General features: G+C 43.4%; 1 protein-coding gene across 1 annotated transcript; it reads left to right on the forward strand.

Moving 5' to 3' along the window:
• Nucleotides 1–592: 592 nt before the first annotated feature.
• MUC13 (mucin 13, cell surface associated) lies at nucleotides 593–21,911 on the forward strand. The gene is made up of 13 exons (XM_083585632.1): nucleotides 593–727; nucleotides 6,503–6,964; nucleotides 8,587–8,709; nucleotides 9,020–9,126; nucleotides 12,138–12,196; nucleotides 12,906–13,060; nucleotides 14,564–14,698; nucleotides 15,160–15,277; nucleotides 15,874–15,911; nucleotides 18,119–18,206; nucleotides 18,697–18,925; nucleotides 19,938–20,501; nucleotides 20,861–21,911. The coding sequence occupies exons 1-12, from the start codon at nucleotides 673–675 to the stop codon at nucleotides 19,974–19,976; spliced, it is 1,608 nt and encodes a 535-aa protein (XP_083441758.1). The 5' UTR covers nucleotides 593–672; the 3' UTR covers nucleotides 19,977–20,501; nucleotides 20,861–21,911.
• The last annotated feature ends 4,911 nt before the right edge of the window (nucleotides 21,912–26,822 follow it).

Raw genomic sequence — 26,822 nt, forward strand, 5'->3', positions numbered from 1 at the left:
AAATTAATTAAAATCCTTATTATATATGCAGGATAAATTGAGCACATAAGAGGCAAAAGATAGGAATGTGCCCAAGGTCTGAAAAATCATATAACTTTTACTAACATATCAAATACATGTTTCAAATGTGAAATGTCACACTAATATTGCAATATTAGATTCGCTCAACCCTACACACAGCATAGAAAATGACTTCACTTCCATCCTGCCGCTGAGAGCCTGGAGGAGTGCTAGGTGAGCCAGCAGAACTGCTTTTGGCTCCTACTCCCCCAGCCCTAGGATTGCAGCCTACAGGCATCAATGCCAATCATAAACAAAGAAAGAAAGTCTCTGCTGTACAATCACTATTATACCTGCTTTCTTCATAAAGTTTTTTTTAAACAACAACAACAAGAAAAACCTAAAATATTGGTATATACTACCAATAAAACAGTATTTAAACTACCATCAATTTGGATGCCTGCTTACATAAGTCTTTGGGAGCATGCGTAATACATAAACACCATCCCAACATTTAGTAAGGCACCAGCCATAAATTAAGCGATACAATCCATTCACAGTTCTGACGTCAATAAAAAGTTGACCTCTGGACTGGTAACGATGATCTAAAATATACTAACCCGAAGGGGAGAAAACATTTCCTTGTAGGATTAGCAGAGAGCAACTGCAACAATGAAAGGCTGTGTTCTCCTCACCGTTGTATGGTTTATCTTCTGTACAAAGGCAGGTAAGTGGCAACCTTTTCTCTGAAAGATGGTTAAATACCAGTTATGTGGGTGGGATAAACCCATTGTATTTATGGGTTCCTTTCCTTCTCTTTAGAAGGACTGAATTTGTCAGCTTCTGCATCTCAATTATTAATCCATGATCTATGAATGGCAGTCGTGGTGATTTGCAATGAAATCCAATTTCTTTCTTCTTTTTTCAGTTAACTGTTTTGTGTTAACCACCTCTGCAGCTTTAGGCCAGAACTTTGCCTTTTAAGTAACTAGCTAAGCAATCCAAAAGGGTTGTACTTCTGACTATATGGAAATACCCCACCTCAACCCCAGTAGAATTAATAATAATAATAATAATAATAATAATAATAATAATAATAATTTATTATTTATACCCCGCCCATCTGGCTGGGTTTCCCCAGCCACTCTGGGCAGGTTCCATCAAAATATTAAAATACAATAGTCTGTCAAACATTAAAAGCTTCCCTAAACAGGGCTGCCTTCAGATGTCTTCTAAAAGTCTGGTAGTTGGTTTTCTCTTTGACATCTGGTGGGAGGGTGTTCCACAGGGCAGATGCCACTACCAAGAAGGCCCTCTGCATGGTTCCCTGTAACTTGGCTTCTCGCAGCGAGGGACCGCCAGAAGGCTCTCAGCGCTAGACCTCAGCGTCCGGGCAGAACGTTGGGGGTGGAGACACTCCTTCAGGTATACTGGACCGAGGCCGTTTAGGGCTTTAAAGGTCAGCACCAACACTTTCAATTGTGCCTGGAAACGTACTGGGAGCCAATGTATGTCTTTCAAGACCAGTGTTATGTGGTCTTGGAGGCCGCTCCCAGTCACCAGTCTAGCTGCCGCATTCTGGATTAGGTGTAGTTTCCGGGTCACCTTCAAAGGTAGCCCCACGTAGAGCGCATTGCAGTAGTCCAAGCGGGAGATAACCAGAGCATGTACCACTCTGGCAAGACAGTCTGCGGGCAGATAGGGTCTCAGTCTGCGTACCAGACGGAGCTGGTAAACAGCTGCCCTGGACACAGAATTGACCTGCACCTCCATGGACAGCTGCGAGTCCAGAATGACTCCCAGGCTGCGCACCTGGTCCTTCAGGAGCACAGTTACCCCATTAAGAACCAGGGAGTCCTCCACACCTGCCCGCCTCCTGTCCCCCCAAAACAGTACTTCTGTCTTGTCAGGATTCAACCTCAATCTGTTAGCTGCCACCCATCCTCCAACCGCCTCCAGAAACTCACACAGGACCTTCACCGCCTTCACTGGTTCTGATTTGAAAGAGAGGTAGAGCTGGGTATCATCCGCATACTGAGTTTCTACCCCTGGCTAAACCAGGTGAGGGTAGCCAATGGGTCTCAAACCTTCGGTGAATTAGGGACTTTCCCTGCAAGCAAAGACATGCTCTTGCAGATTGAGCAGAGGAGACCAATAGTGGGTCCAATGGTCAGGAAGGTGTTTTCTGCACATGATGTAGAGGGAAGTGAGGGGCAGATGGGGTTGTCAGACAGGGAGGGTAGCCCATCTAGGAGAAGGAAAACTCTCATCCTAAACCTCCACTGCCTTATGGGATATCGTCAGAAGAAGAAAAAACTAAGGAGTGAACCCTACACAAATCCAGAGTGGAGTCCCTAAGACGGTTGGATAGAGCCTTGTATGCCTCCTTCTGGCAACTCCTGCAGCTAAGCTGGTGCCAGACGTATTGCTCTCCTTGCCTTTGGGCTACGTCTGCAAAGCCAAGTCTTGTCATCTGGGCAGCCCAGGACCTCCATATACATGCCCAGGCTTCTGCTCTGGGGAGGTCACTTCAGTGCTGCTAATGCAGAGGTGTGACTTCACCACAGGAGGCACATTGCAATGTCTCTCGAGACAGAAGGAAACAAAAAATATGTATATAGGCTCCAGTTGTAGCTGCATGCAACTAGTAACCGCATATGTGACCCCAAGTGACCCCAGAAGGTACTGTGCATTGTTATCTGGATTAAAAAGCTACATGCAGTCAGTTCAATGGGACCTGGAAAATCATCAGAATGCAGATAGGGATGAGAATTTTCACCTGTGGCAGTGATGCATGCAATAGCCTCCTTCTAAGGGGTAAATCTCCTTTGCTGGAACAGGTTAACAGTTTACAACAGACACTTCACATCCAAGTTACCGTATTTTTCGCACCATAGGACGCACTTTTTCCCCTCCAAAAATGAAGGGGAAATGTGTGTGCGTCCTATGGTGCGAATGCAGGCTTTCGCTGAAGCCTGGAGAGTGAGAGAGGTCGGTGCGCACCGACCCCTCACGCTCTCCAGGCTTCGCACACCTCTCTGCAAGCAGCGGGAGCCCAGCGCTGGGCTCCCGCTGCTTGCGGAGACTTGCCTGCATGCCGAAGCCTGCACGCGCTGAACTCAGCGCGTCCAGGCTTCGCGGACCTCTCCGCAAGCAGCGGGAGCACTCCCGCTGCTTGTGGAGAGTTGCCAGCATGCCGAAGCCTGCGCGCGCTGAGATCAGCGCGCCCAGGCTTCGCGGACCTCTCCGCAAACAGCGGGAGCGCTCCCGCTGCTTGCGGAGAGTTGCCAGCATGCCGAAGCCTGCGCGCGCTGAACTCAGCGCGTCCAGGCTTCGCGGACCTCTCCGCAAACAGCGGGAGCGCTCCCGCTGCTTGCGGAGAGTTGCCAGCATGCCGAAGCCTGCGCGCGCTGAGATCAGCGCGCCCAGGCTTCGCGGACCTCTCCGCAAACAGCGGGAGCGGTCCCGCTGCTTGCAGAGAGTTGCCAGCATGCCGAAGCCTGCGCGCGCTGAACTCAGCGCGTCCAGGCTTCGCGGACCTCTCCGCAAACAGCGGGAGCGCTCCCACGGCTTGCAGAGAGCTGCCTGTTTGGGGGCTGGGGTCGGGGGAAGCTCGAGCTTCCCCCGCCCCAGCCCCGCGCCTGGGGGGGGGGGAAATAATTTTTCCCCTTTATTTCCCCCCCAAAAAACTGGGTGCGCCCTATGGTCCGGTGCACCCTATGGTGCGAAAAATACGGTATGTAACAGAACTACTATACTGTGAATGAAGCTTTATCTTTCCATCCAGTTTGAAATTTGGCTTCTCGGATATTTACATTGTCCAAATTTACTTGACAATAATATTAATGTCAGCTCTTGTGAGTTTCAGTTTTAGAGTTGTAATTTGCATGATGAAAAAGAGAGAAACATTTGTGTAAAAAGCTAAACAAATTTCATGACAATGGACAGTGTTCTCTTGCTTCTCCTCCATGTCCTGTCACACTGAGTTGTGAAAAATCTCACAAGGCTGATTTTTAAGACTACAGAGAACTATGCACCTTTCTCTCCAGTCAGTTAGAATGTTTACATCATCCTTGTGTGCCAATATCAGATTAGGAGATCTCAGTTTGTTTCTAGTTATAAACAGGTATCATGTGTTTATTATGTGTTTAAACATGTATCATGTGTTTATTCATTCTTCTTAATATGAGTATAATATAATTGGGTGTGGTCCTGCAGAGTCTCTTAACTATATAGGGAATAAAATCAGGGCACACTGAGAAAAATGAGTCTTTTTAAATAATAATAAAAAATATTGGAAGGAGTCTGGTTTTAATTGCCCCTTTGATAAAATGTGTCACAGTTCACTTGCAAGTCAGACTACTGGTCCACTCAGCCCAGTATTGTTTATAGCAGTGGTTCTCCAGGGTTTCAGAAAAGATCTGATCAGATGCACAGCACAAATGTGATATTTGATCAGCTTTGCTACTTGATTCTGAGGTGTCAGTTGTGGGTGAGATAACATTTGATCAGTTCTGACTAATGTCATAGTGACACTTTTCTCCAGGATACAGAACTTTCTACCGTTACTCATTCTTTGGTAGCCTTCCACTTTGATTATTGAAATTTACTACTCTTTGTGGAACTGTTCTGATTTGTAACCTGCATCTTGTGCAGAATTATTAAGTCCAGCTTTTATTGGAGGCAGCCTCAGAGCGCGTACAACTCCTTTCCTTACCAATGGTGTCTATACTGATGCTGAATTTTATACTGAATCACTGCTGAAAGAACACACTTTACCCTGGATAAAATCACACTGAGAGTCTTGAGTTTAGGAAAATAACAAAGCCAGGTTCATTACAGGATAGTATATTCATTATACTTGATAGGAAAGTTCTTTCTAGCTAAGATAGAAATATACAAGGAGCCATGTTTGCTCTTTGTTCTCAGCAGGAGGGCACACAAAAGATCGCTCCTTTAACAAGCTAAGAATGAAGAAGTAGGAAGTAGGAAATGAGCTGCCTAGCACCTGAGATCAGCATAAGGACAATCTAGGAAAATTGGAGGTTCTTCTCTATCTAGCCTCTTCATGCAGGTATATTAGCCTATAGTGCAAGCTGAGTTGTACCCCGACATTTTCAGCAGCCTGCTAAATGGCTTCCAGGGCTAGTTCAACAGGGTGGTTTTATCCTCCAAAGCCGCAACGGTTCTGGGCTCCACATATCTCGAGGAAGGCCACATATTTGCTTCATCTACTGTGGTACAGTTGGGCAGGCTGTACTTTAGGTCCCATCCTTCTAAACAGGGGGGTTCAACATGTGGCCCAAGGGCTGCATGTGGCCCTTGAAGTCTTTTTAGTGGCCCTCAGCCACTGTGATTTGGGAAGGAGGCATGAGGGCTCTGGCAGGGTCCTAGAGTCCTCCCACCTCCTTCTCAAGGCCTAGTTCGTGCTTTCCCAATTTTGGGAAGCAGATGAGAGGGGTCTAGGACCTGCCAGAGCCTCACACCTCCTTCCCCAAACCCAGCGCCTCGTTTACCTGGCTTTAGAAAGGCAACACAAGGGCTGGGAGGGGCATGTCAAATTTTGGCCTTGTTCTCCCCCTTGCACGACAAGGCAGTGTGTGGCTTGTGGGTTCCGTGTCTAAGTACACCTGTGGCGCACTTAGTATGAAAAGTTGGGCCAACCTGTTCTAATAGACTAGTTAGAGTAGCTGCTTTGCATGTATCTCCAGGTAGGGCTAGGAAAATGCTGTTGCCAGTTAGCACAGAGTAGACAATATTGAGCTAGATGCACTAGTGGTCTGATTCAATATATGCTTCCTATGTTACTGTGTTTTTGTACATCTGTCCTGAGCATGAAATTTTGAAATATAATTTGTAATTGAGTACTATTTGTTCTCTACATTTTCAAATATTTGGGTGTGTGTTTTTTTAATGATTTGATAAGTGTTTTGCAGTTTGTCTATTTTAGACTGCTCCACAGTCTATTTTTTGTTTTTGTTTTGAGCATTATTTTGGAGTGAAATATTTTATAAATACATTTTAATTGAAGTACGGTCTGGCTCTTACACATGACAAGGCCTCAGCTCACTCACCCTCCAGTATTGCACACAGAGCCTTTAGTGAGAACTGTAGACCCCACTCTGACAATCTGTCCACTCCTTTTCCTTAGCATATGTATCACATGGGACCAGGGCCTCTTCGTACAGGTGTTTACATCCAGAGGCTCTGAAAGTGCTGCCTGTGTGGTGGGAGTCATGCAGGCTTGAGGCCCACTCCCACAGCCCACTAGAGACAATATGTACGGCCTAAACACTGGACCACAACTGTGAACCAAAACTCCACTATGGCCGAAACAAATGACGCTACATTAATTATTCTAGATTTGAATAAGTGTACTTGCTTATGACAGTAGTTCTCTTACTCTTTCTGTGAGTAATTGCTATTTGTTGTTTCGATAGATAGATAGATTAGACGCACAGAGATGTGGTGCTTTTCTCCCCTTTATTTGTTTTACCTTCAGGAGTAGCAAATACCACAGCATCCACAGAAACACCTAGTGCCTCCATGCCCACAGAAGCATCTAGTGTCTCCACACCCACAGAAGCATCAAGTGTCTCCATGCCCACAGACACATCAAATGTCTCCATGCCCACAGAAGCATCAAGTGTCTCCACGCCCACAGACACATCAAATGTCTCCATGCCCACAGAAGCATCGAATGTCTCCATGCCCACAGAAACATTGAGTGTCTCCACTCCCACAGGCACATCGAATGTCTCCATGCCCATAGAAGCATCAGGTGTCTCCACACCCACAGACACATCGAGTGACTCCACGCCCACAGACACATCGAGTGACTCTACGCCCACAGACACATCAAATGTCTCCATGCCCACAGAAATATCAAGTGTCTCCATGCTCACAAACTCAACGGATGCTCCAACTACCTCAAATGCAACTGCAGGAATAGTAACTACATCAGGTAATTATTACACAACTGCTTCCTGGCTTTTTTTGTTCAAAATAACCAGATACTAACTAAATTGCAAAGCATATTTGTCAGGGCTGCCTAAGGTCCCAGCTCACAAAGGACCAACGCTGCTTCTTTGTTAAGTACAAAAGTCTTTATTGAAGTTCAGTTTCACTTCCAGAGCCGCAGCGCGCAGCTCTACGTCTCAACTGTTAGACCGCTGATGCTCCGTCTGAGTCTCCTCCCCCCTGACACCAATTTAAGATTCTAGCCTTACTCCACCTCTTCCTCAGTTCCTTCCGCCTCTGGTTGCGCCTGGCCGTTGGGGTCTCGCCCTTTCTAGCCTCTTCTGACGCTGAGTCCCCTGAGCCTTCCCCCTCCCTCCGGCGGGCTTTAGGAGCTGGTTCCCCATCCGGGTCTCCTGCTGTTCCCCGCGCCTGTACATTTGAACTTGGCGCGCGCGCCCAGCCGGTAACTTTCCTCCTGACCGTTTCACTGCTGCTGCTGTCACTGCTTCCCCCTCTGGGGGGGGCTAGCTGCAACTGACCTCCCCTCCGTTGGAGGCGTGGTCAGCCCTGACTCACTCTCTCTCCCCGCTGGAGGAGACGCTGGCCCTGACACATGTGACTCTTCCCCCCCACTACGCTCTGGTGGGGAGACTGGTCCCAATCCCCCACTGCTGCTTTGGGGTTCCCCTCTGTCTCCTTGTTTCTGGTGCGTCCCCCCTGGGACCCCCCTTGCCCTGACCATAGGTGCCCCCTTCTGGGAATCTTCTGATTCGCTGGAGAAGCTCATGGAATCTCTCGGGCCACTGTCATACTCCCCTACGCTGCCCTCGGATTCTTCCCCTTCGCTCTCCATTTCCTCTCTCCCCAGAGCTCCTGCTCCTGAGTCCCTGACAATATTGTATAACAAGGATGTCTGCTTTCGCGACAGAATATTTCTCCCTCTTCTCCCCGTCCCCAGGCACTGTCAGGAGGTCCTACACACGAATAGGAGTCTGGCAGACACACATGCCTGACTGGCATGTTCTCTCACTCCTGGTTGTTCATTTGGGAGATTCAAAATCTTTCTCCAGCCCAAACATCACAGCGCCTGATACCTTAGAGGAATCAGCACACTTCAGGATCAGCAGAGTATAGGCAGTCAGCGTACAGACTCAGTAGCGCAGCATTTTGGCTAAACTACATTTATTTACATATACACACTCGGAGCATCATAACTCAGTTCCTTCCTCTTCAGTATCAGACAGCAAAGAGAAAGAACAAAGGACAAATGTCCTACATCATCATTATTATTACATCACGGAAACACAGTAATCCAAACATCCTTTCTCCGTCACTTCCCACAACGTGGAATGAAAACATACACCGTCATGTGATACAAACAATCCCATGACTGCAACACGGGAAAAGAATCCTAACAGACACATCCCCTAAATCTGCTTGGGGTGTGTGTTTCATCCAACTCTTTGGAGAAGATATGAGGGTGGTGACGGGCATGTACAGCGGAGGAGAGGGGAGGAAGCCCCATTGTGCACTCTCAATGGATCTGGTGGGCTTTATAAGTTCTACTAATGTATAATCTATAAGGAGGGGTGGAAATCCTTGTTCTCATTATGGTTTTCATTTTAGGTCCCACTACTTGTGCTGACCAACCATGTGAATACGCTGCTGTATGTATTGATCTGTTCCAAAGCTTTTCATGCCAATGTCCTTATGGATTTTACTATATGAACACATCAGGTTGCCAGCAAGGTGAGTTATGCATTTATTTATCTCTTGTGTGGCTCTGTTCAAATGAATAGAAATGCTTCTGTTACGATGCTTATATTTTAGTGAATGCTGAACATGTCTGAAGAAAACACTAATATGCATCCATTCACCAATGCCTAGCATTCTCTCTCTTTGTTAACACAAATCCTAGAATCATGAATTTTTTTCTGCTTCTTGTCTAACCCAGGACAATATATCCTTTTCAAAACAAGCACACATTGACAAATTGCAAGTCTAGCATTTTGATTTTCCAGACGTTATATGACTAATATAAGATCCATTGTAATTTTAGGCAAAGTATTTCCAGGAGAATTCATTCTGATGCAACCATATGATCAAGCTATGGAAAATATTCATTCTGAAGTTTATGCAGCTTTGTACCACAGTGTCACCAACATTGTAAGTTTCTTTCATTGTATATCCTCTTTGTTATAAACTAATGCTCTACATCTTTTTCTTTTAAAGACATAGGTGCATAGAGATATTTCTTGCTATTCATAGATATATCAGAGCGAGTATGATTAAACTGCATAGAGAAAAAGTTCACTGAGGGTGCTTTTTGACATACACATTACTGTATAACCAGATTTTGTCTGCACGTGCAGATACTACTTTTATTTAAACTGACATTTTCTCCTATGGTTGAGAAACAAGTTTGTGTAATGCAAGCTTACTTAATACCCAGAAAATGCCACTTAATAATTGTATTAAAATGATACTCTTGTCTACAGCCTTGTGATATATCTCGGCTATTTCCATGCATAAAAAAACTCATTCGAATTGCCTTCAAATTTGAGGGCCAGTTTGTACCCAATCAAACCTAGTGGTTGTAAGGCAAGACTGATTGGAAGTGGTTATGAATTTCTAGAAAATAAAGGAAAAGAAGAAGGCCAAGGTCAGGACCCACAATTCCTTTTAAAGAGCCTATTGCCCCTTCTCAAGATCTCTCTGGGCCATGCCAAAGAAGGAAGCCCTGGGAACACTTGATCCCTCTCCTGGCCATGGCAGAGACTTGCACTGCCCCACAAACCAGCTCCCCCTTTGATTATTCACTTGGCGATTTACTTGATTGGAAGAGGTGATGGAAGTTCTGAAATGGTGCAAACCTCACCATCAATTTATACAAGACACCACTGAAAATAAATAGGGAGGAAACTAATCCAATGGGCAGTTCAGATACGTGTGTAAATATCAGTTTTATTTTTGCACATGCATTCTGCTGAAATTTTTTGATCATTTAAAACCTGTGTGTGTTTCCAGAGCAGCAATTACAAAACTCTTTTCTCTTGATGCACCACTTGTGAGTTGCACGTTGTACAAATTGTAATGCACTATGTTAGATCCGGTATGATTTTAAATAGTGTTTCCTTGCTTCTTTTATGGTATTGCATTGTCATTTACATTCCATGGAATTCAAACTCTAATACAATAAAACACAATATAAGAAATAAAAGAAGCAATACAAATAAAAGAAACAATATGACATAATTTAAAATCAGTATATGAGTACATCTGAATGAAGCTGAATGGTGGTCCGTTTCTAGAGCTATCATCATAACATCTGGGAGTTACTCAGCAACTCAGTTTGCATTAAGCAAAACCTTGGTCAAGCAGTGTTTGTTGTTACATGCAAATGAAGTTTATTCCCAGTTTTCTTCCTACCTTGTACATCACATCTGAAAATAAATTTGTAATATGGAGGCAAGAGTGGAAATGAAAGAGTACTGCCTTGGGAAACATGTACAGTGGTACCTCAGGTTAAGTACTTAATTCGTTCCGGAGGTCCGTACTTAACCTGAAACTGTTCTTAACCTGAAGCACCACTTTAGCTAATGGGGCCTCCCGCTGCCGCCGTGCCGCCAGAGCCCGATTTCTGTTCTCATCTTGAAGCAAAGTTCTTAACCTGAAGCACTATTTCTGGGTTAGTGGAGTCTTTAACCTGAAGTGTATGTAACCTGAAGCGTATGTAACCTGAGGTACCACTGTAGAAGAATGGGTAAGGGGATTGAAGACATAAATATATATTCAACTACTTAGAGCGCCACACAAGTGAGCTCTGTAAATGTTTTGTCTTTGCTTGCAATGTGTCAGTTGCCATCTTGTAAGAAGTGGTTTGCTGGCTAGGGTAGAGCCTCTACGCTACCTTCCTGGTAGTTGTTTACTGCAAGCAGTAGTACAGTGGTACCTCAGGTTACATACACTTCAGGTTACATACGCTTCAGGTTACAGACTCCGCTAACCCAGAAATAGTGCTTCAGGTTAAGAACTTTGCTTCAGATTGGCAGAAATGACTGGCAGAATCTGAGACCAGGGAGAAGAGTCGGTGGAAGAAGACTGGAAGAAATTCAAAGACTATCTACAGAAATATTGTAAAATTAATGAATGTTAGAATGATGTTGGATAGAAATTAAGTGGTTTCCAGCTGTAATGCTTTAAGAGAATATGAAAAAAGGGTTATAAATAGGTAAAAACTTAATGGTAAGGATTTGCTGAACCAACAATTTGAAGTGGAATACAAAAAAGGGAGGTATGAGGAGGTCTGGGAAACAAGCTAAAGGAAAATAAGCAATGGAAAATCTGTGTGTTTTTAACTATTTTTATTTTGTATTTTTGTTATATTTTTTTTCATTTTTATTGTAATACTTTAAAAAATCTTAATAAATATCTTATAAAAAAAAAGAACTTTGCTTCAGGATGAGAACAGAAATCGTGCTCCTGCGGCGCGGCAGCAGCAGCAGGAGGCCCCATTAGCTAAAGTGGTGCTTCAGGTTAAGAACAGTTTCAGGTTAAGAACGAACCTCCGGAATGAATTAAGTACTTAACCCGAGGTACCACTGTATAGTGTTCTTGGGCTGCAGGGGGTTGAAGACCCGTCGCTCGTTCTGTAGCAGGCTCCCTGCCTCCAGCACCCTAGAGCAACATGAAAGAGGAACTTTTAAGCTACTGTTTGTTCCAAAAACTAAGCATTCAATAACACTTAAAACACAAGGTGCTTCTGCTTCAAGAGATTGGTGTGCAAGTTCTAAATAAAACCTACTGTCTAAAAATTTTAAAACTTAGAGCAAAACACCAGACTATAGAAACACTCAAACAATGTTCAGAGTCCAAATGCCTTATAAAATAAAAACCATTATAACCTGAAACTTTGCAGGGACTGCGCCTGCCTGATTTCTAATGAGAGGGGGTTCCATAGAGTTGTGCCTACTGCATTGGAGGCATGACTCATTACTGACACGACTCACAAGTTGTGCTTCTGGTCCATGGGAGACCTCTAAGAAATAGGGGACTGGAAGGGGTACATGGGGCACTGCTTTGGGATTCAGTTTTGCACTTGTCATTTTCCCCTCATCTGTTTTCCTATGTTTTCTGCCTCCGTTAAACTGATCCTTATTTTTATTCATGTTTTACAGTTCAGTGAAATATTCAAAGATGAGAAAAGTTACCAGGAAACAGTCATTATAAGCATAAAGTAAGTATGGCAAGTTTAATATATACATAGCCAGTAGGGCCTTCAACAAAATGTTGCAGTGTAGAATGTTCCTAGTTAGGATTCCAGCTCATGCCCTTTTCAAGGATATGCCTTTCTGTCCCTCCCCCCGCCCCGGGTTTTCTGGTTTTCTATCTCGGACTGTCAGCCAGTATTTTGAGGCCAGTAAGCATGCTCAGTCTTCATCAGACTCTCCACCGCCCCACAATTAGGGTTCTTTTTCTAAACCCTTTCCCCCCCTCACTTTTGCAAATCTTGGGAGTTTCCCCTATCCTGCAGATACCTCCCTCTTGGGCTTGGATGGTGTCATCATTTTGGCTACATAAGGAGCCACACTTGGAAGAATCAAGGTTGCTAGTACTCTAGAGCAATGGTTCCCAATTAGCTAATTACTGAGGACCCCCGTTTTTCAAAAGCCAAGCCACCGACTCTCTACTTTTGAAAATTTTTGATAACTCTATGGTACTTACCTGGTCAAAGCAATTTTTTGAACAAAATGTGGGGTGGCCCCTCATAAGGCATCATCTAATGAATAATATGTTAGGTCACTTAGCTGGTGTCTACAATAGTGTTTGGGTGGACCAAGGGCATAAGGTACCCATATATATACTGCGTGTGTGTGTGTGTGTGTACACACACAGAGAGTATATTGCTAACGTATCTCTAAGATATGTATGTATATACATTTCAGATCATCTACACAAGCATCAAAAAGGCTGAGTAAGGCTAAAGCCGCAAGCAACGTCAACATTACGTTAATCAATTTGTTTGATATAAACACAAAAGTAACACCTCAAGTATGGATGGAGAAGGTTAATAGTTCGAATGCCATCAAGTTCGATCGGAGTAAGTACCGTAATCTTTTCAGAATCCTTACATGATCCTACACCAGTGTTATTACTAAGTAGTCTATAGAAAAATCCCTATCCCCAAAGTGCTCCTTCTGCTGAATGGAATGCTCTCGTTCCTCCTTCCTCTTGAGACCAAAGTCCCATTCTTCCCAGTAGTAGATACCTATTACTTTAATTGCTGAGATGAACTGCGACCAGTCAATCAAGTCCAGCCTAGCAGAGATAGGTGAATTTAATTCTTCCACCTCTTAGGGAGGACATTAAACAGCAATAGCGCTGAGTTCATTTCCTGCCTATATATATAAAAAAAAACCAACCCCAAGTTCTTCCTGTTGGTTGGGATAAAGTAATTGTACTGTTTCTGTCAGTTACAGAATTATACTGCTGCTGCTCCCTATAGATAAGTTTTTGCACCCCAGAACCCCAGTTGCTGCTGTTCTATAATTCCCAATAGCATGCCAATGCTGTTCTCAAGCCAAGACTTTCTGTGACAGAACCTGTTTTGCTGTCTAAATTATTACTATGTTAATAGTAGTTTTTAGTGGGTGTGTATGTGAGATCTTACACAAAATCTCCTGCTGCTCTCAGTTGTACCAGAAAGTTTCAATCTTAATCTGAGTGTTAAGTATCTTTCCTATATTTTCACCCCCAAAGCAGTATATTGTTAGATGTTTTATCTGAGGTTTGGAGGACAAATAATTAACATAGTGACAGGCCAAAGAACAGTAAACAGGATGAAGGCATCTACTGGAACAATGTCTTTGACACATTGGTGTGTTGTCAGACCTTGCTAGCTCCAAGATAGGGTGCACATGGGGCACTGATGAGATGCAGGTACATGGTCAGAAAAGCAATCAAAATGGCCACATCTGTGCCAGAGGGCAGGCACTAAATAAGATCGATGAGGATCCAAGAGCCAGAGGCAAATGTGAGGTCACAGCCAGGAGAGTAGACAGACTACTGTCTACAAGTTACTCAGGCTGATAAACTGGCTCGGCAGCCAATGGTTTATTCCAGTTTGCTTGACAAGTGAAGCTCAGAGGGTACTCTTTTCCAAAATACAGCCTAACTTGCTTGGTGCCCTAGAGCACAGAAAATATTGGAGACTAATTGCTAGTGACCAAAGTTTGAAGCGCCCTGCTTGCTGCTTTACATTCATGCAGATGCTGTGTACATAAGCTCTAGAGGCTCTGCCCCACCACAGCTGTAGGCAGTAGCAGTCAACAGGACAGCACTGCTCACCAGGCATCCTAACACTGAGTGTCACTGATAGTTCCTGAGATGGGAAGATAGTGAGGATATTAGGAAGCCAGGTGAGCAATGCGACTCCACCCCCCACCCCAACCACCAACCGCTACTGACTGAAGACACATGTGCCAGCCGCCCTTGTTAATTGCTTCCTTCCTTGAAAGAATCCACTGTTAAGTTGTGCTTAACATATAGAAATAACTGTTGCTTAAAGTGATGTTGCTCTCTCTGCTGTTGCACTCCGTTTTAGATCTATCACAGTGTGCTGTTTACGGCTGTGATGGAAAAACTACAATATGCAGTGACACAAACAGTGATTCTCATCCTACCTGTGAATGTCGTCCAAGTCTTGCCAAGATGAACCCTGAGGACAAAGCTTGTTTACGTAAGGCCTTATCACAGATGTGTGCGCTTTCTTTCTCACCCTTCTCATCTCTGCTTTCAGCCGTCATTCGGTTCCTTCAGACTACCTATTTATTGAGCATTCATCCCGAATTGCACCCACCCTGAATATTTTATCCCATAGCATTTCTCTTACTTTCCCCCTTCCCTTCCTTTATGTCTGGGGTTTATAGCTGAATTTACAAAGCTGTTTATTTCGTCTTCGCAATTTCGCCCTACATATTCATTTCCAGTGGAGTATAGCGGAAGTTGAGTTCTCCTTTCCTTGTCATTTGCTTCCAGAAAAAAATAAAATAAATGTTTGCATCCCCCTTAACCTGGAAATGTTTTGCACTGTGATTTTCCTGCCACATATTTTGTGTTTGTGCAGCAAGTACTTTTGACTTCCATTGGTACAGTACAATGCTATATTTGACTCTCTCTCGTTTTCCACTTTCATTGCAGTTTGTAAGTCCACTGAGTGCTCTCCAGAAAAGAATCAACACTGTATTATGACAGCGGAAAACATTCCAGAGTGTCGGTGTCAGTCTGGTTTCCAAAAAGAGGGTGACAAATGTCAGGAGTAAGTAAGAGGCAAATGGAAGAGGGGGGGGGGGATTTTACTGTGCTTCTCCCTGGCCTTTCCCAAAGCAGGAGTGGGAAAACTCAGGCCCACAGACCAAATGAAGCTGTTTAGGTCTTTCTGTCTGACCCTCGGGATTCTGCCCAGGCCATACCAGTCCCCAAACAACATCTCTTGCTCCTCCCACTTTTTGCTTCTGGCTCTGCTTGCCACTGGCATGTGGGATGAAGCCTTTGAACTGGAAATGATTCCCTACTCCTGCTCTCAGTGCTTGGTGTTTTGCTACAGGGAGGATAAAGATGTGAAGGCACGGGGAGGTGCTGAGGACCCCCCCCCCATTTTTCCATTCCCCCCAATTTGTTACTGAAAGGAAAAAAATGGGGGGCACGGAAAATTGGAGGGGGGTTAATTAGAGTGGCAGTGGCCTCTTGACGCTGTGATGGCCAGAAAAGGTCAATTGGGCTATAGAAAGACAAGTGTGTCAGTCCCTCTGTTCTATTTCTTCTTGGTAGTTACTATCACCATATGGACAATCCCCATATAGTTTGGATGTCATGTGCAGTTGTCACTTTGTGTAACTTTTTCTTTGTTTTTAGGTGTGCTTTTGGCTACTCTGGGGAAGACTGTAAAGAAGGTAAGCATGAATTTGGGGTGGTTTTTATTTATTTTTTTTTATATAATTTTTTTATTGATTTTCCAACATATATTAAAAAAAACAACAATAGAAGACAATACATAAACAAACAAACATATAAACATGTATAATTTCTTAACCTCTTTTTCTTAAACCTTGTTTCAACGACTTCCCCATACCTCCCTTTTCTGCATCCCTGTTTTAAATTTTCCCAGCAACCCCTAATTTGAATACTTATAATACAATTTCTAATCTTTTTCCTCTTATCCAATTACTTATCACTTTACTTACTTATAATTCACTTTCTTTAATCCTTTTTCTCTTACCCAATTATTTAATCCTTTTTCTCTTACCCAATTATTTGTCACTGCAATTCTGTTTTACCTTACCCATGACATTTTAGCACTCATTAATTTTACAACAATTCTTAAGATACACTTTAAATTTCTTCCAATCTTCTTCCACCGTCTCTTTCCCTTGGTCACGGATTCTGCCAGTCATCTCAGCCAGTCCCATATAGTCAATCACCTTTGTAACTATTTCCCTGCAACCCTCTAGAGGGAGCAGTCTGAAGTTCCAAATACAAAGAAACAAGGGTTCCCTTCAAAGGTAACAAAAGTAACCACCAATTGTCCAGTATTTCCCAAATGTTGTCAAATTGTAACTTTCCAAAGTGCCAGACTTGTAGCAAGTAAGGTCCTTACTTGTTGTAAAAGGGCAAAGCACCAACTTTGTAACAAGTCTCTAATGACAGTTCTCAGTCCCGGTGGCTCACTTTCCAGGCAGTCCTCCCCAAGGGTTCAAAACGGCAGAAAATTCCCCTTCTATGCTTCTTTCATGCAGGTATTGCAAATCAAAAGTCTTCCCCCCCCCCGCCCCTGCCTGCTAAGGGGGGGATTTAAAGTCCAATGTCTGAGTCCGTCAATTTTAAAGCTGCTTCCTGTCAAATTGCAGCTTCCTATTTCGTTGCTTTAGTTAACATGCAGTCCGGGGAAGGCAGACTTCCTTACTTTTTACCTTCTCCGTTTTCAGCCAATTTCCAGGTATTTTCTTTTAAAGTTGTTGTTCAGTCTTACTCACGGATAATCCAATTAAGTTCCAAATGTCAGGAAGGAATCGGCGCTCTCCGTCAATGGCGACGCGGCTTCACTCCACGGGCTGGGTAGCGGCTCTCAGCACCGCGCTCCCCGATGCCGCTCCGGAGCCTTTAAAAAGGCTCCTTTGCAGTGAGGGGGGGCGCTTAAGGTGCCCACCGAGCCTCCGTGCTCTCAGGCTTCCGCGCCTGAGATTTTAGGGGTCCCCGCTTCGCCGTAGCGGTCAGACCTGAACTCGCGGAGCAGCCTCCCTGAGCGGAGCTCAGCGGGAGGCAGCCATTAGACGCTGGCGCCGACCGGAAGTCCTCGAATTTGGGGTGGTTTTTATATAAAGCCTAGAACCATTATCGGCAAGTTGAGCAGAGTCCATAGTAACAGAATTAGGACAATGAATTCACAGCGATAAATATACCTTTAATTTAATTTAGTTTGTGTTTAAAGGCAAACTTACTGAATTTGCATTTTTCAAAACAATACGTGAACTGAAACCCAGCCATCCTTCAAAATTCACTCTTCTCCAAATTTTGCAGTGATGTTTTTCAGGTTAGTAATGTGTACAATAACACATGCATTAGAGTAAATTGTACATATAAATGCCTATATTAGAGAAAATAACATACAAATTTGCATTATATTGAGGAAAATAGCTTGCAAAAATGTGTATATTGGTCAAAACTGCATACAAAATCCTGTTCATTAGGATAATTTTACACTATTTTACACTGCCCAATAATTTTCATAATTAGATTTTTGAAATCCCACACAAATTGCTGGAAATATGTGGAGAACAGAATTGAAGATCGGAAAAATGAGGACCTGAGAGAACTGAAAGTTGATAGATTTGTCCATCCCTACCTCTGAATAGCTGAATGTTTTCATCTTATAAAACATGTTATGTATATATTGCAAGAGGGTCATGTGTGCAATTAAATAAAATAAACAACTATCTGACTCTTAGAAGACATCTGAAGGCAGCCCTGTTCAGGGAAGTTTTTATGTTTGATGTCATATTGTGTTTTAATTTGTTGGAAGCTGCTCAGAATGACTGGGGTAACCCAGTCAGAAGGGTGGCATATAAATAACAAATTATCATCATCATCATTCTCTTTTCAGTTTACCTGGCAGCCCTCATAGGAGTATCTGTTGCGTGTGGAGTTGTTATTATAGTCTTAATTGGAGTGCTCATCTACAAAGTAATCAGGTACAAATGACGGCTCTTTGAGTTGTCTGAATATGCATAATGGTAAAGTTTAGAACACTGGGTGGTCACTTGAGTCTAACTTAAGGTTACCAGACGTCCCCGTTTCCCAGGGACAGTCCCTGGATTTACAAATCAGTCCCCATACAAAATCCATTGAAGTTGAAAAGTGTCCCCGGACTACCCCAATGAATTTGTATCAAAATACTGTAAGAGAACAACTTGGGCTTCCTGATGGACACAGGCCTACTCCTGTATCCCCAGTAGCAGCTGTCGCCAAAAATATTCATTTATCATCTTAAACTGATACAATCAGCTGCACCCTGCCTGGCCATTGTTTTGAATGGCGGCACTATTTGTGATTATTCATTATCACTCATTTCAGGGAAGTGTCCAATTTGCATTTTTGGGAATATAGGAAGGCTAATCAGGGTATGGAAAAGACCAAGATGTGTTCATCTTTTCCTTCCTTCCTTCCTTCCTTCCTTCTTAGAAGAAATAAAGAGCCTTCACTTGAAAGAACGAGCTTGCTACAAAATGATTATTCAACCACAAGAGAAACTCCTGGAAATGGCTCTTACAGCAACCCTGCTGTAAAGCAGAGGATGTTCCCAAGAGTCCAAGCTGGAAATCCTGCAGAGGCAACCAGTACAACCACAGCTAACCAAGGAGGCGCAGCAAACAAGGCTTACGTTCCTGAACGGGACTATGATGACGACAAGGTAAGTGGCTGCTTTACTAGAGATTCACGCTGCTCATTTCTAATGCACTGTTGTGCCTTTCACAGTTCCAGATTATTATTATTACTATTACGGCTCCTACAATTCCTTTCTGTACTATTTTTCAGCACAAAAGTCCCTGCAGTGGAAAACAACCTATTACAACAAAATATACCATAGAGTAAAATAAGTTGCCATAAATCAATCAGTAGGTAAAACAATATAAGATAGCAAAGCCACAACATAGGGGAGGGGAAGAATTCCGAAGCTAGAAGAATTAAGGGTGCTCTCACCCACCTACTCACCCTAAATATTTGCCCACTGATTCAGTTTATTTTGTAAACTGCTTAGAAACTATCTCCCTTTTGCCAAGTTGGAATATCTCATCTCCTTGAGCTGTTTAGCTATTGCTGGAACCTGAGTGATGGCTACAAGAACTACAATATCTTCTCTCTTTTTACACTGTTGCTTGGACATTTGCTTTTCATGCAATGAGTCAAAGAAAAGAGCCAGAGGGTTAGCAGCTCTTGCTCTGGAAACCTTGAATGGTTGACAGCATTTGTAACTGGGAACTGAACTCTAATGGGAAACTCAACACCCAGCTTCCTTAGAGCACTGATCCCCTGGACAGATTCCTGCCTTGCCTTGCCTTGCCTTGCCTTGCCTTGCCTTGCCTTGCCTTGCCTTGCCTTGCCTTGCCTTGCCTTGCCTCTGATATTGGCTATTGCTGTGGGACACCTATTGAATTTGGATAGCTAGTGTTGAACATTGCAGTTCAGGTAACAGGGGAGATAATCTTAATAACACAATTATAGCAATAAAAGTGATACTTAATGAAGTATTTGTGGCTTGTTAGCACAGAACTAACTTTTAGATTTTAAATGGTAGAGGTGTGACTAGTGGAAGGAGACAGAACAAGCATGTTTTGTAATATATATGGCTAGGCAACAGAACTCTTGTGACTGCATCTATACCTGTTAAATTATTTTCCTTTTTTTTTAACATTGTTTAATAGAATCCCTGGCTTGAAATGTCACCAAGAGACAGATTCTGAGTCCAGCCATAAGAGACTGCGGATGTTTGTGAATGTGAGCATTACTGAGAAGCCAACACACGTTTCTTCTGAACCACTTTCTGACACTGCTGTTTGGTAATTAGAGTGCTCACAGTACAGAAGAAGAATCCGGTTAATCACTTCTGAAGGATCGACATGCCACCTATATGGCACTAGCTCTAGTCTCAGTCCAGAGAAAGGCTGATTCATTTCTTCTTGTCTTTTTTTAAAGGATTTTTTTAGTATTGTTTTCAACAAATATTACCTGTATCTCTGCCTTAGAAACTAGGTGAACAGTCCAGGCAACGCAAGTCGGTGATGTGACCTCTGTAATCTACTATTAATCCCTTTAACTCGGTATATATCTCCAGCAGCATGCTTAAGCACAAAACCCCCCTTTTAAAATTATTTTGTAAATAAATATAGTTGCAATACCCTGTGTTGTCATCGCTACCTCTCTAGGGTAAACATGCTACACAGTGGTTTTTTAATTGCTCAGCGCTAACCTCCCCCAAAGGGACACGGGTGGCACTGTGGGTTAAACCACAGAGCCTAGGACTTGCCGATCAGAAGGTTGGTGGTTCAAATCCCGGTGACGGGGGGAGCTCCTGTTGCTCGGTCCCTGCTCCTGCCAACCTAGCAGTTCAAAAGCAACTCAAAGTGCAAGTAGATAAATAGGTACCGCTCCGGCGGGAAGGTAAACGGTGGTTCCGTGCACTGCTCTGGTTCGCCAGAAGCGGCTTAGTCATGCTGGCCACATGACCCGGAAGCTGTACGCCGGCTCCCTCGGCCAATAAAGCGAGATGAGGACCACAACCCCAGAGTCGGTCACGACTGGACCTAATGGTCAGGGGTCCCTTTACCTTTAACCTCCCCCAAAGTAGGGAAGGTGTTCATGACCAAGCCAAGCCTATCAGTGTGTGTGGGTGAACTGTCTCCAATAAAGATCCCAAGAGTAGTATTACCAGTTCCCCAAAATTAGCTGTTAACTCTGGAATCTACACAGCACAGTGTGTGTACTTGTACCTGCCTCGATCAGTTGCTGATGGTTTGTAGGCAGATATCACTGGCCCCTAGAAGCCTGGCTCCAACAGGGCCTGAATGACAACTTGTTATTGGCCTGCCATAGAAATGCTCATGTCCTTGTAGATTGCTTGATGACTCTTAATTATGACACACAGATGTAATCAAGTGTCAGTCATGATTTCCCTAAGAAACTGTTTAAAGTTGTTTACTTGCTATAAGTGTTTAAATAAAAGCATGTAATACGTGACCACAGTTATTTTATGTCAAGTTGTTCTTATCCAAAAAATGCCGAAATTGCTTTGCAAAAATTATGAACAGCCACAAGATGGTGCTCTATCATTAACTATAACTCTAGTTAACAAACTTGTGTTCCTGAAACTTTTGGTGCAAGGATACCATTTTTTCTTGGAATAAACATAGCTTCTTATGATGCACGGCCCCCAAAACAGACCCTCCAAGTGTCCCTCTTTTCCAGGGACGGTCCAGGATTTACAGAAGCCATCCTGGTTTCTGATTTGAGCCCGGAATTTCCCGCTTTTCCTTAGTTCGTCCCTATTTTCATCGGAGAAATGTTGACAGATATGGAATGGAATGTACCTGTTTTCATCAGAGAAGTGTTGGATGGTATGGCTACAAGAGTCTTACTTTTGCTATCCATATATCCAAATCACCACACCTGAAATCACGCCCATAATGATTTCACTTTTACTATGGCTGTTGAGTTGTCTTCCTCTGCTCTGTTTTGAAAGTGAACTTTTTGATCCTGTATTTGTATTGCATTAATAGTATTTCCTGTATCTTATTTATTTATGAATTATTCTTGTTCTTCTTTTTACCTTGGAGCTACCTGGAGACCTTCTGTTGTAGTGTGGCCAACCAATAAATAAATAAATAAATAAATATTTAAATGCTGGCTTTGTTGTCCTTTTTTCGGCTTTGCTAGTCCACAAACTGGGTTGTGGGGTCCAGGAATGATTATACCACCTATTGTTTCCTCATATTCAAATAGTCTTACAGTGACATGGTTTGAGTACAGAAACCGAATCGAAGACCAGGCCAGCACAAGAGTTTTCTTGAGATACTTGAACAGGAAAGCTGAAGAACGGGACAATCGGATGCCACTACAAACTCCCACCATGGTTCACCTCTCCTTTCATGCCCTTGTAAAAGAAATTAAATGAAATCCAAATTACATTAAAATCCAAATACTGTAATAACTACATTTAAATGAAGCATATTATTGAATCATTTGTTTTGAGTTCATAACCTTGCATTTCTTAGTGCAAAGCTGCCTTTCTTTTTACCACAAAATACAGTCAGCCTTATATTCATAACCAAAAAGCAGACTATTGCCTCAAGAAAGCCAGTGTGATGTAGTGGTTAGGAGCGGTAGACTCGTAATTTGGTGAACTGGGTTCGCTTCCCCGCTCCTCCACATGCAGCTGCTAGGTGACCTTGGGCCAGTCACACTTCTCTGCAGTCTCTCAGCCTCACTCACCTCACAGAGTGTTTGTTGTGGGGGAGGAAGCGAAAGGAGAATGTTAGCCGCTTTGAGACTCCTTAAAGGGAGTGAAAGGCGGGATATCAAATCCAAACTCTTCTTCTTCTTCTCAAATACACCAGTTTTCTAGACTATACAGGTGACTTGCATCTTACAGGGAAAAACTCCTGGAAGGGCCTTCTGAAATCTTGCAAGAGCCCTCATGCAACCTTCCCAGAGCCCAGTAAGCAGGATGAGAGGCTTAAAAACCTTGCATAGGGCAAGGCAAGGCCCTCTCAGCACCGACACTGGACAGGTAGGGATGGCCATGTGGGCCCATTCTGGGGGTTGTTCTGGCTTTATGTGATTTTGCTTATATGCGCTGTTAAAAAGATATAGAATTATATAGAAAAAATGCACAGACTTGTTTGTAGATAACGCTGATCATTTTAAACTACTAGGTTCAGCAGCAATATATTTTCCGCTGGCTCTGCACATAAGTTAGTATAATAATGTTCCTGATATATTAAAAGCATCTGCCCCCAAGCCCTGAACAGATAAGTGCCCGTGTTTCAAGCCCTGCCTTGTACATCACTTTCGCTGGAACCTGCCTACAAAACCACAGCCGTGCCACATTTCCACAGCATCCCAGTGGAACCATCCAGTTTTAATGCATCTGCCCAAGATCAGCTTTCTGTTCTCCTTCCCAACAGCTATCGTGTTTGTAAAGACAAATGGCTCATTTTAAGTGCTGGCATGTGCAGGAATGCGAGAAGTTCTCACAATGCTTCTCTGGCAGCTGCTCCCAGCTCCCTGCTGAATCCTCCAGAGTAACAACAACATGCATGCTGGTTGGCCCCCATCACTGTGGGCAATTAGGAAGGATTTATTTGAAGATCTCTAGGGAATCTCAGCTCAGGCCACACAGAATGTTGCCCATAAGAACATACTATCTCCTTAGCCATCAATAGGGACCTGGAAGCTGGCCCTCCCGATACGAGTATTTTAAATTTGGCTAGAGCAGCAAAAAGTAGAAGCAAGGCCCATGGGCCTGTGGTACATAGAACAAAAAAGCACAGTGGAAATTTGCCGCCTCATTGACAAGTGGTAAATTGCGTGTGTGTGTGTGTGTGTGTGTGTGTGTGTGTTTTAGGGGAGATGGGGGTGGTGTCGATTTTGGAGGTCATAGGCCTGACATTTCCCCAACAGTTTCTGCTTTTTCATATGGTTTCTGAGAATATGCTTACTACTTTTTTCTAGTTCCAAAAAATGTCTCTACCTCAAATACCTGTGATCCTTTAAAAAAAACCACACATATGAAGCCATACAAAAGTGCTGTAAAATGCTATATATGCCGACTCAGAAGTAATCCCCATTTAGTTCAATGGGACTTATTGCCAGCTAGGTGTGGATAGGATCAAAGCCTTAATCTCTTTTTCAAATAATTTCTCCCAAATGCCTAATTGAAAACTTGCAACAGCCCTCTTCCTCCAAGCATGTTGTTTTCTGTGATTTTTTTTCTTTTGGATGTGATTTACACATGGTTGAACTGAAACTCTTCCTTTTTTCATATGCTTCATTTGCAGCCATGTTGGTCTTAACACAGAGGGAGAAAGCAATATATGTATGATGGAAGTGAGAGATTGGCTAACTGAGCCAACGATGCAAGCACTGGGAGTATTCATGTTTGTCTTTCTTGACAAGCAAGATGATTAAACTGCTGTTGAAGAGCCATCCATGTTAAGTTAAAGGATTGGCTTAAAGCCACAAGCTTGTTTTAAAAAACACCCAAAACCCTCCACCCTCCATATATCATCATGCAGCACAGAATGATTTCTATTGCATCTTGGCATTCTACGTTAAAGACCAGAACTCATAAAACTGGTTCGTGAACTAGTTCAGTGGGAGGGATGCTGAGATCTGCATGACACTTACTGCACTTCAGTGAGGTGTGTGTCCATCAGCATCATATTAATTCATCCTTTGACTGCCAGCTTCGTAGCTTGCTTAGCCTAAGAGAAGAGCCTGGTGCTCAAATTACAGGAAGGGCAGAGGAACAGCTACTTTTCTGCCAGCTACTGTTTTTAGACAGCGGCTGGGACATGATATGACTAAATCATGTCTCATGGGCGGGTGAGAGGGGCACAGACCAGGAGGGGAGGGGCTCATGCATTTTATTATTATCTTTCCCCTATAATTCTTGTCCAAAATGTTTCACAATGTAAAATATGTATCCCAATGCTTAAGGAAGACTAGAAAAGGACGGGGTAGGGAGATTACTTTTAAATTGCAAGCTAACCTAAGAATATTTGCTAGGCTATTTCATTTATTTATTTATTTATTCAGTAGATTCACATCCTGCCTTTTGAATCAAAGCCACCAACGACACTTATAAAATACATGAGCTAGACCAAGTAGCACATGATCAGGCTACAAACAAAACAACACAACACAACCAGCTGCGCTGGAGGTAAGAAGCCATTCTTTATACTGTGTCATACAAATGGTCCATCTAGCCCAGTGCTGTCTACACCAAGGTTTCCCAAACTTGGGTCTCCATCTGTTTTTGGACTACAATTCCCATCATCCATAGCTAGCAGGACCAGTGGTCATGGACAATGGGAACTGTAGTACAAAAACAGCTGGAGATCCAAGTTTGGGAAACCCTGGTCTATACTAACTGACAGCGGCTCTCCACAGTTTCAGGCAGCAAGCTTCCTCAGCCTTCCCTGGAGATGCTGGGGAACTGAACTGGGACGTTCTGAATGTGAAGCAGATGCTCTGCTCCTGAACTATGTCCCTTTTCCCTGAGCAGGAGCTGGCAGTGGATGTTCCTTTCTACAAAACTGTTGCTATAAGTTGGCTCTGGAGCTGGGTGTGGAAAGAAGTCAGTCTGACTGGAACAGGCTCTTCACCTGCTGCCTCGTTCCCTTCTTCCTTCTCACCCAGCTGAACCATCTGAAATAAATCCATCAATAAATACAATGTAAAAAAATGTACGTACTTGGTAAAACAGGCAGAAGAGTAGCATGAAAAGGAGAAAGAGCGAAACACTTGGTTATTACATAAGGAATTATGACATGTTTTCTGTTTGTGATTTAAATAGCATGGGGCAATCAGCAATTAGCTGCTGTTTTCAGTTAGTAAGCAAATGGCTTTTAGATTTTGCACTTATCAGCAAACTAGAGATTAACCAATAAAACGAGTTATTCTGCAGCTGCAGTCCTAGGCACACTTACTAGGGGGTATGTCCTACTGCACACAACAGGGCTTACTTCCAAGTAAACATGCACAGCAAGTCATTTTTTGTGTTATCAGTGGAAATAGCTATTGGGCTTGTCCCAAGAGAATTAACTGTTACTGGACTAGATACACCAGGACATATCTTCCTATATGCCCCCCCTCCATGTAAGGATTGCAAGGCTCACAGCAATAAGTCTAGCAGAGTCAAAATTATAGGACAGTTGTTTGTATCCTAAGTGTGAACAAGAAAGAGACTCGTGGCACCCTAAAAACCAATGTCTGCCTGACAGTTGATGAGCTGGGCTAACCAATGTGGAGCTCTCCAGATGTTTCAGATTACAACTCTCATCAGCCCCAGCTGGCATGGCCAATCAGCAGGAATGATGGGAGCTGGAGTCCACAACATCTGGACCTGGTTGGCTATTGCTGATAGAGCATATATCACACCATAAGCAACGGCAGCTCAGGAATATGTGAAGAGAAGGGCTTTTTTAAAGCTGGAACTCACCCAAACTCAGTTCTGGAACCTCTCAGGTGGGCGCCATTGCCATTATAAGAGAACAAGTGAGGCATTCATGGTGAGTCCTGGCACCTCTTTTTCTAGAAGAGCAGTGGTGATTAATAGAATACCTGCACTCTACCTGATCTTTCATTTTAAGTTCGCATAATCTCTAGTAGGGGCCAATTTTACTTATATTTGATAGCTGCAGTACGTCACGAAATTTCTTTCCCCCCTCTTATTCTTTGCATGCTTCCCAATTTAGTACCAATCATGACCAGACCAGACCAGAGCAGTTCACAGCCAGGAAGAGGAGGCAATAAGCTTTAACTACTTGTCATGAAAGTGTGAAGTCATTTATCCAATGTGTACAGGTATGCACTGACGGATCAGGGACACTCGGGAGCTGTTGTGTCTGCTGAGGAGCTGAGCTATTTTTGAAACGGCACACTCATTTCTCTCTAGGGGACTGGGAGAAGATCTGTGCAGTAATTGGTAATTATAGAGTTAAATATTGTCTCCAGTTATTATGGGTTGGAGCTACAGGATCCACCCTTCAGCTTGTTTTTACTTTCATTTACTAATGCAGTAATGTGTT

The sequence above is a fragment of the Podarcis filfolensis genome, assembly GCF_964270895.1.
Source record: "Podarcis filfolensis genome assembly, chromosome: 1".
Taxonomy (NCBI): domain Eukaryota; kingdom Metazoa; phylum Chordata; class Lepidosauria; order Squamata; family Lacertidae; genus Podarcis; species Podarcis filfolensis.

Excerpts from the sequence above, each read along its gene's own strand:
- MUC13 (XM_083585632.1), top strand. The coding sequence starts at position 673 with ATGAAAGGCTGTGTTCTCCTCACCGTTGTATGGTTTATCTTCTGTACA. Across the intron at positions 6,965-8,586 it reads AGGAATAGTAACTACATCAG|GTCCCACTACTTGTGCTGAC; the intron begins GTAATTATTACA and ends TTTTCATTTTAG. Across the intron at positions 15,912-18,118 it reads TGGGGAAGACTGTAAAGAAG|TTTACCTGGCAGCCCTCATA; the intron begins GTAAGCATGAAT and ends TTCTCTTTTCAG.